The 10,526-nt window shown below is 38.4% G+C and overlaps 1 protein-coding gene across 1 annotated transcript; it reads right to left on the bottom strand.

Annotated features, from left to right (window-relative positions):
• Positions 1 to 758: 758 nt before the first annotated feature.
• Positions 759 to 9,934, bottom strand: LOC113678506 (neuronal acetylcholine receptor subunit alpha-10). Its single transcript, XM_089193700.1, has 5 exons — positions 9,689 to 9,934; positions 9,383 to 9,519; positions 4,794 to 4,838; positions 3,350 to 3,459; positions 759 to 2,674 (listed from the first exon to the last, which is right to left on the bottom strand). The coding sequence occupies exons 1-5, from the start codon at positions 9,789 to 9,791 to the stop codon at positions 1,495 to 1,497; spliced, it is 1,575 nt and encodes a 524-aa protein (XP_089049826.1). The 5' UTR covers positions 9,792 to 9,934; the 3' UTR covers positions 759 to 1,494.
• Positions 9,935 to 10,526: the final 592 nt, after the last annotated feature.

Raw genomic sequence — 10,526 nt, 5'->3', positions numbered from 1 at the left:
GATGCTTCAATGATCCACCATTCAAGCTACAGTAGAATCCCTCTGACTCGAACCCAGCTGACTCAAACCACTTTTAACTTAAAAAAGATCCGATTTCCCTTGTATTTGACCCTGTTTTTCAGTCATTTACTATCAGCGACCTCGAAATCGGTTAACTCACCGTTAACTCGAACTCGTTTAATTTCCTTGACTTAAATTTACCCTGATGACTCGAAATTTAAGCGTCGCTTGATGAACGTGTAAGTGTCAGAACATAGCTGATCGACACGTCCGTCCCGACCTTTTGTTGCGATCGTTACGAACGTGATGACATTTATGAAAACCAGGAACCCATTACTCTCCTGTGAAAACGTAACACATTTAGCAAAATTTCCCAAACTAAACGTTCTCATTCAACACCAACCCTCGCTATTAAACAGGAACCACTTTTTATTTCCCTGGGGAGTTGAAGTTAGCGGGAGTCTACAGTATCTGTAACGAATGACCGTGGAGGCCTGGAATAATAGAGCCCTGTGGGAGTGCCAGGCGAGAGAGATGAACTCTTTAACACCTAATGGAGACTGGCTTCTAATTTCTCCTTACAGAATAACCTTTGCATCAAATATCAAGGTCATGAGAATTAGGAAAATGATCACCAACTTAAGACATTCCTGATGGCAAAACAAATTCTCCTTGACAGTTCCATGGGAAAAGTAAAGAGGTCAGTGCGGAAAATACGAAATTTATTTTTAAGGCGGAAAGGGGTTACGCCTCAAATATTAAGTACCCGGATGTTTATTACAGAACTTGACACAGTTTCTTTAAAAATAATAATAATAATAATAATAATAATAATAATAATAAAAGAAAATTATGCGCTTTTTCCATTTACATAACATGTTTGTTAGTTGTAACGCAGTCATCATTCATTTTAAAACAGATGAAAATTATTTACATTTAAATTTATAAAATTACGTGCTCCTCCTTTTCGAGTGAGTTCCTTCCTCTAAGATGAAGTAAAATCTCTTTGATACAAATCAATAGTCGCAAGTGTATATAATCTCAAAAATGTTCCCAAAAAAAAGTATGGATCACAGAATAAAATTTTATTTGCAAACTCGTCAAATGAAAGTCATATTAAAAGAATTTTGCCAAATTGTTTTAGAAAAATTATTACTTTGAACCACGCGAACAGTAACCAACCAACTCGAGGATAAAACTGTTACAATCCTCGTCTCATGGCTAAACCAAAAGCAGGGCAATGGTTGTTTTTATGCAAGTTTGCATCAAACTTTCCGTCCAGAAGACATTCTTGATGGCAATTCTTCTTTCTTACTTTACATCTTCAACGTGATTTATGTCACGCGAAAAGCTGCATAGTTATAACATTGAAGCTTGCTTGCTCACGTGACAGATGTTGGTGCGTGACCACTATTTCCATTCATCAGACACCCAAAAGAAGACAACTTCGCGACCCGAGAGCGTTTTAGTTCATATTTGAGCCTTGACTTGAGATCATCCTTTCCTGATGAATGGCAAAAGTAAAATGATAAGTGTCGACGCGAAAAACATTAAAATAAACAACACCATGAAAGCTCGATCCACTATGGCCGCAGCAATCCTACTTTCTGTCGCATGGAAGTCGATGTCCTTGTACCCCTTCAGTGTCGAAGAGACTGCGTGCTGCGGTTCGGGTCCCGTAGACGTTTTTTTCACTCTCTGTCTTATCTCTTGGTCAGATAAATTTTTTTGTGTCTCTAAAAGGGTGATATCGGTTTCAGCTGAGGTCTGAGCATCAACAGCAAGCAAATTTACTTCGTTTTTCGCTGTCGTCGCTACTCCGTTAGGCTGATTCGCTTTGTTCTCTATAATATTGTACATCGAGATGACACTATCCCGTGGAACGCTTGACTTAGGCCTTTTGAGACATTTAAACAGGAAGCACGATTTGTTTTTTGCAAGTTTGGCCTCGTTGACAATTTCCGTGTCAACCCACAGTAATGGTGCCAAACGACAAAAAAGGAATCTTCGTAACCGAGGTGATAAGCCTTTTCCGTACAAATAACTGTAGTACATCTTTAAACTGATGCCAGTTGCAACAAGTGCTAAGGCGACTTCAATGATCGAGCAAGTATAGAACATTCCAATGACTGGCACTGCCTCAGAAGTGGGAGGAATGCTCTCCGCAACCAACAGCAGAAATACGGTCATGCTCAGTAAGACGGTGATCACGAATGATATTCTCTCGCCACACTCCACTGGAATATAAAACGAAAAGAAGGCAAGTAGAGCTATGAGAAAGTTAGGTATGATCAGATTGTAGGTATAAAACAAAGAGCGCCGCTTGAGGTTGATATAAAATGTAACGTCAGTGTATTTCTCATCTGGGCAACACGCATATTCATCTTCGCTCCGCTTGATCTGGATGGATGTTACATTCCACTCCCCATTCTCTACTTTTTCCTTTGCCACTGGTGCCAAATTCCGCTTGGGAACTAAATCGAGTAGTCCCTTGTGGAGACTCCAAGAGCCAAACTTGAGTTTACACTGCTGCTCATCGAAAGGAAAATCTCTTACGTTAAAATGACACGAAGTTTTGAAGATGAAAGGCGCTGCCCAGTAACAATGACCCGTGCTGTTTACTCGAATTCGAGTTTTCGCGTTATCCATTCTACCGCCAAATTCTTCAAAAACACTATACAAGATAAAAGAAGAAATATCACGACGATAATCTTACTTTGGGAAAGATCATTCTATGGCAAATTGACGTTCCTAAGAGATTAAAGCTGACCAATTACTTTTAATTACAGTCCAATCTTTCAGCCTAACACATCACCTTAAAACTGACCATTCAGTTTTTCACGAGCCCGACTGACCGCTGTTTATTATCATATATATAGATAATCAAGACGACCTTCAAATGAGAGCTAATCAACTAAATTTTCATGTAAAACTGTTAAATGTTCTTTACATGGTGGTTCACAATTTGAAGTCTGTCGATGAAACACCGGCGTGTGACCATTAAAATGAAAACTGCTGAGCATTTCTTTCTTATGGTACAGTTCAAATCGTCACTTAAATAGGTCATTATACAGTTGTGTACATAGTTACCAAGCCTTTGAGTTGGAGTGAGGCTGAAGGCGACCTTGCTGTGATAGAGACCTGTATCTAGTCAGCATGATAACAAAGTAATTGCATTTGAAATGCAGCTAGGTTTTTAACACAACAAGGTCAACCTTAGCTTCACTCCCATTCAAAGGCTTGGCAACAAAGCACACAACTTTAAAATGGACCATTAGAACTACGTGGTACTGCAAACTGGAATAGGTCTCGAATACAACAACATGCCCGGAACACGATTTACACTCACTTGTTATAAAGAACAATGTCCGGCTGCCACAAGAGGGAAGAATCAATAGATATTTCTTCGAGTCCACCGTATTCGCTGGTATTCCACCTGATCAGTTGGTTTACCCATTTCTGTCATATTAACCATTTCACAAGCGTAAGAGATGATGCGTGATAGCAACCATGATATTAAAAAGTGACGTCAAAAACTGTTTCCAATTTAAAGAAGGTGCTCCACAAAACGTATATTTTTTATCATTATCATCTAACAGCATACATAAAAGTATGACTTACCGCGTGTTTAGATCACGCAGAGTAATCAAACTCTTTCAAAACTGTCTTTAAAAAGCTGAAAATTCCGTCTAGGGCGCCGCCATTGTTAACCTTGCTATGCAACCTGGCCCTCTTGCTGTAACGTAATGTTGTAAGTCTCGCGCCATTGTTTTACTATTCTTGGCATTCTGTTTGAACAATCCTTTATTCGAGTAATGAATGTTTATAATAACCAGAGCTGCAACTGTTCGAGAAACACGCGTCATGGATTTGTGCGCAAGGCAAGGTTACTATGCAGTCATCTAAGTGGCAGCCACCATAGTAAAATTTTCAGAATATTTAAAGACAAATTTCCAACGGCTGAATTATTCTTTACAATCTAAAAACACAGTAGGTAGTTAATTCTAATGGATCCTTTATTTGTTATTTGGAGCACACTTCTCGTTTAGCTGATCCGTAATTGAACTTTCCTCATAAATTTTATATATTCCCAAACAGGCCGTAAGCGTGAAAAAAAAAAAAAAAAGAATAAAAGCAAGAGGTATTAGGTTATCAAAAGCGCAAAGCCTGTAACACCAAATTCTCAAAAAAATACCGGCAAAGAAATGCAATGCTATCGATCAAAGGGCTGGTGCGTAATCACGGGAACGGGGGGGGGGGGGGGGGGGAGGAAGGGGGAAGGGGGGTCTTTCTCAAGTGAATGGTTTCGCTATGTCGAGTAGAACTCTCTTCGTGATGGTGCGTTTTTCCATCGCGGATGTTAACTAAATGTTGAATGGATTCGCACACAATATAGAGTTTCTAAAGAAACTGTGGTGCTCCAACGGCAGGGGTATGACAAGATGATTTGATTTTATCATCTGACTTGATAATGTAAATTGGCCGCCGTAAAAAGAGTTGATGTTTCGATCGATATGCTTTCGTCAGAATGATCACGAAAGGCTAACTAAGGGCTAACGAAGCTCTGACGAAGGGCGAACGCTCGGTGGTCATCATCAACTCAGTTGATAAACCCAAATTAGCATGCTTTAATAGAAACTTTCGTCACGCAATGAGGTTAAGTCAAGAGATCGGGTAGGAATCGCCATTCGAGAAACATGATGTTTAGCGTAAATGAAAATAAATTAAAAATTTAAATCCCGTAAATTTCGGGAGGGTCTGGGAACGAGGCTATGTTGGTTCCCAGGACTTACCTGCCGTACCCAAACACTACTAGTGAGAATTTGATATTTTTCGGCCTGGAATGAAGATTAGAAGAATGCTGTTGTTAGGTTTAAGTTCAACCGCTTTAATGTCAGTTTATAACTACTAAATTTGACTCAGTTACGTGGTTTAAATGATGAGTGGTTAATTGCACTCTACTCTCTATGAAATCCCAAGAAAGTTACTCTGTTATTCCTAAGAAAACGTTAAGACTGAAAATAGGGTCAGAGAATTTTCTTTTAATGTAAGTTAGCTTAATAACTCTCTGTGATCATGAAATTATTCGTAACTGACAAATAACTTACTGAAAAACATTTAAGCATTTAAGAATTAATAACTTTCTCACGTTTTCTATTTTATTTACTTGAGAAAGGTAAGAAGTGAGGATGATAAAATCTAACCGCTTGTATATCAACATGTGCCATGAGATTAATTAGAACAAAAATTATTTCAAGATGAATATTTGTGTTCTAGACTAAAAAACACAAGCGCCATAAGAAAGTTGTCGAATGTAACGATTGCAAACAGCATCCAGTATGGAAAAGAGTGAGTCAGGAAAGAGGCTTTATGAGCTTTATTTAACCATTTGACTCCCAGAAGGATCAACATTTAACTTCTCTCTGTAATATCCTTACATTATCCAGCAAACAGGTCATGGGAATATTCAAGAAGAAGTTGTTATCTTAATCTTACACCAAATTCTCATAACTAATTTATAAGGATATTTGTAGCAGCCAGAGGGGAGAATTAACAATCAGATCTTGGAAGTTAAAGAGTTAACGTCATAAACTCAATTTTACCCACATGTATTGAATTTTAATACCACGGTATTCCTTAAACACTAAAATTAAAAATAATATTCAAATGGAGAAAACAAGAAAGAGGCCAAGGTGCGTGTAAATTTAAGTGGAAACGAGGCGTATACGTTGTTGTTGTTGTTGTTGCGTATGGGTGGATCTTTTAGTAAATAACGTCATTGCACATAAGAGCTATTACACTGTACGCAAGTCGTGGGTTGACAGAAATGAGAACGCACGTGAACCGCCTGCGAAAGGAAGTGAGCACGAGCGAGAAACAATGTCTATTTACATAGAATTATAACATAGCGCGCGTGCTTGCATTATGTAAGTCCTATTGAGCCGCTAGGAACAAAATCTTTATTTACGCACGCCCGTGCGTAACTAAGATGACGTGAGCATTTTTTTCACCTGGCCTTCGAGTTTCCGTCCTGTTAAGCTGCAGTGCAGTTTTCCTTCTCTCTGAAATATGGAAGAAACCAGCGAAGAACTGCCCAATTTTCCTATCGACATTGACCTTTTAGGTCCTGATCGAACAAGCAACAAAAATAAAGCCGAAAAAAACTCGCAAGTTGCACGTTTCGCAAATTTGTCGGAAGACCAGCTGCCGCAAATTTTGGCCGAAAGACATTCACTGGGAACACCAACTGTCACCACCTGGTCATTAATAACATTTGAAGGTAAAATTTCCATTTTTATTTTGTTTTTAAATTTGTTCAACCTGGGGAATAGAGTACACAGTTGTTAATTGGAAATTTACCAAAACCTAAACAACCAAGGCCGCAAAAAATCTAAATCAAAAACCATTTTTCCCGTAAATTTTGAGCTTTTCATCCACAGTTATCGGTTAACTGGATCAAATGTTCTCGCTCAAACCAAAGTATAAAAAGTGGCGTGTTTTTGACCAGCCAATAGGGAAGTTTGTTTACTTTTTTTGTGCGTTGTGAGAATTTTGCACTCTATCACAATAAAAGACTTCTTCGCGCAGATCCTTGTAGTCGCTCTGTTATAAAAGAATTTGCTCATGCTTTTAGCGTGCGTATATCGAGTTATGGATGCACTTGGGAAGTTTGGAGAGCACTCAAAAAGCTAGATTTACTCTCGGCTGCGCCTCGAGTTACTTTAATGCATTTTTCGTGCTCTCAAAACTTCCCGCGTGCATCCATAACTCGATATACGCACGCTAAGCATGAGCAAATTCTTAAATGATCAGTAACGCTTCACAATGATTCAACTATGAAACTTATCTGCAACAATCTAAGTAACCATGTAAAATGTAAATGAAACTTATAATAAAATCAAACAAATCAGATTAAATAATATTCATAAAAACTTAAATAAAATAAAATGCCTGGTCTAAAAAGGTTAAAGAAAAACCTGATCAAAAAGGTAGGTCTTAAGGTTGCGTTTAAAAATTGTCAATGATGGGATAGCACGCAATTTAGCGGGTAAACTATTCCACAAACATGGTGCGGCGGTATAAAAGGATCTAGCATCAGGCGAGGTAACTTTATTTTTTACTTATAAACTAAGTCAGATTTTCATGTTGAGAACGCGACTGTTTCTTCCTAAACAAAATTCCTATATTTCACCCATCGCGCAAAGAAAACATATTAGCATATTTGCGAACTTTGGCTACCTTTGGTTTTTGGCATTACTTTAGCTCGTTACAAACGATTATACTGGTTTGGCTTTGAGTCAATTGATAAAGTACAATAACCCCCCTCATATTTCGTTTATTTTGGCATTCTGAAAAGGAATCTGTGCCAGTCCTGCACCCCACTGATATGACAGAGTTCAAATCGTGTGTATCGTTCTCGCAAGATGGAAGAGCAAGAGAGAACCTGTTGGCGCTTTATGCGATAAGAAAGAAAAAGCAATAAATTGTTCAATCTTCGCGAGTACGCGCGTGTGAGTTGCGTGATCTCGTGCGCGTTTTTCAGCACCCACAGGATCCGAGATCTATTCCACTTTGCATTATTGAACATTCAGAGCCCTAGCCCATTTGACCTTTATCTTCAACCCACTACAGGACCGTTATGGTTAGAAGCTATATTTTTTCAGGTTCTTACAAGTGATCTGTTATATTTGCAAAACGAGAATTCCGTCAAAAAGCATGTGTAGCGTAGCGGTTTATATGTGGGCTGAGGAGTTGACCCGAAATCGCTCTAATCGTTCTTTCTTCCGACATCATATTTTCCCTGAGATTAATACCTCTAAGAACAGATTAAAACTGCTACAAGACCTAAAAGCAAACAATCATCATATGTTAAATTTTCAAGCCCAGAAGACAAGAATTTTAATTAAAGCCGGCTACTGGCGGTCTGCCGCCGCCATTGAGACCTCTCACCCGTCGTCTGTTTAGCCCGCCAACTGGCACAGGTGTTTGTGTTTCGCCTAACCGCCCCTACACGAGTACAACTGCCTGTTTACACCAGCGACAGCCTTTTGTCTCGCTTTTTGAAAAAGTTATTTGAACCCTTGCCAGAAGAGTGTCGATGTTTTTGACTAGGGACTGTAATCTTTCAACTTTGGATTTCAAAACCATGATTACCTTTCAAGGATTTCCGTTCCCGGTTGAACTCACTAACTATTTAAAAACAAGTCTATTATTTGGAAAATTTATTTAATTTCATTCTCTTAAAATATAGGTTTTTAATCTTCTTTGTTCACAAAAACATTAATATTTTCACACTTCTTGAGCAATTTGTAAACATCTTGGAATATTTGCATAAATTTAGCCAAAAAACCCTTTTGTTTACATTTTCAATTCATTATTAATTCTTTTCATAAAGAGTCATTCATTTATCTCAACATGTTGCCTGCATAAGCCAGTTTTAATGCCCTGAAGTCTTCGTTTTATAACCTACGTCACTATATCATTCACAGCTTTTTTAAGCTCAAGCAAAGTTTGCCACATCTCCTGTTATTCTACTTCAACAAGTTGTTTTTTTTCTTGGCGCTGAAAGCTGATTATCTTTATAAATTCTGGGGCTGGAAATATTATGATTCGATTAAAATAGATTTAATCCGTCCTTTATAATACACGCGTGGAAGCGTATTATATTCATTCAATTCAGACTGTTTGTAATTTGAAGTTTTCACTCAATCAGCTTGAAATGTTTTGTTTCGTTGCTTCCAAAACAGTCTGTTTATCAATCCTTTGTCTACTCCGAAATAACATATCAATTATCGCTCGTCGGAGACTTACCAATAGGGAAAATACCTAGCTACGAAATAATTACAGAGCGTTAGGGAGCTGTTCACATTTGTTCAATATCTCACGATTTAACTGAGTTTTGAACAAGAGAGCTTTCTTTAGGTTAGAATGTCCCTATTGTTCAATATCTCACAGATTTAACTGAGTTTTGAACAAGAGAGCTTCTTTTAGGTTAGAATGTCCCTCGAGCTAAATTTAGTTGAATTCGAAAAGTCTAGCGAAAGAAAAAGTTTCAGCAGATCACGGTGTTTCAGGAAGTCGCGTGTACTTGTTTTAAAATGCCGAGGATGCTAAGAAAGAACGAAGTCCGGGGTCCATACAACCGGATAAACCTCGCGCGTATGTTTATATCCTGAAGTTATTGTCTGTTGCTTGAACGAAATCTCTCCTGCCCATCAACCAAACACACGCATGTCTAAGTGTTATGAGTCCAACTTAGATCAATTAAAAAATAACGAGACGGACAGGAAGTCATAGATGCTTTCGATAGTGAAATATGTCGAGCAGAAATTTCAAAACATTCCTATAGATATCAATGAAAACTGAAATATTGGACACTTACCATTTCGATCACACCGTGAAAAGTTATGTCCAAAGTAATATTTACTGCCTCAGACGGGTTTAATACGGGTCTGACGTTCGGATTTATGTTCTTCGCGATTTGTTGAATCAAACGCTTCTCGCTAACATTGACAGCGCCTAAAAGCAAAGTTTAATGACGAGCCAGTTTTAAATTTATCACAATCCCAATAATTTCGCAGTCAAACAGAAAAATACTGAAGAAGAAATATTGCGGTCGATTTTAACTCTCGTTACACGTTGTTTCCTTTACAAAGTTTCCAAAGCAAGACAACTTCAAGTGCCTTACCTTCGACAAAGAATCCGCGAAATGAGACATCACTTGTTAAAACAAGTCCGATCGTAAATAGAGCGAAAGTAGGGAATTTTCTTCTCGCCATCGCAATCGCCATCGAAACTCTAATGTTATTTCAGATAACAAAGGAACTGTAATACATTAGTTGCGCTTTTAGGCGGTCAGTTTCATGTATCGCAGAGGGAGTTGTGACGTCACTAAACAGACGTAAAAATAGCGTTGTTAAGTTTAACGTATGGTACACACACTATCTTCCGAAAATAATAGCAACTCGCTCTCAAACATCCAAACCATAACCAGTATCACTTGTTTAAGCACAAAGTCGGCACGGGGGGTACATTTATGACCTATTAGCTAAAATATTTCTCGTTATAAAATAATTCTAATAGTACGCGCGCTCTGATTGGCCATAAAACCATTTTACATGAGCGTATGTAAACACGGTTTTCGTTCCTCTTTCATTAGTCATTTTATAAAAGAACTGTAAAATGGTTTCCGTGTTTACATAGCCTGATGTAAACACCTGGGAGGTTGGGAGAACACTCGATAAGCTGGAAACCACTCCGCTTCGCGTCGTGGTTTCCTACGCTTACCTCATGTTCTCCCAACCTCCCGCGTGTTTACATCAGGCTATGTAAACACGGAAACCATTTTAAATTTCTTCAATATTGCTGCGTTATGACACACTGTGACTGGAAAGTTTCAACCCGCATGATTGTCATTTGACACATGATCTAAGTTTCGGTTTTAAGGGTGTGAGCGCTCTTTCCGCCTCTGCAACCGTAATAATTATCATGGGCAAAAAGCAAAACATCCGAGGAGGCGAAAAATA

The sequence above is a fragment of the Pocillopora damicornis genome, chromosome 14 (genome assembly GCF_964200805.1).
Source record: "Pocillopora damicornis chromosome 14, jaPocDami1.2, whole genome shotgun sequence".
Taxonomy (NCBI): domain Eukaryota; kingdom Metazoa; phylum Cnidaria; class Anthozoa; order Scleractinia; family Pocilloporidae; genus Pocillopora; species Pocillopora damicornis.
The sequence above is the reverse complement of the archived record's forward strand: the minus strand, read 5'-3'. Positions and strand labels throughout refer to the sequence as shown.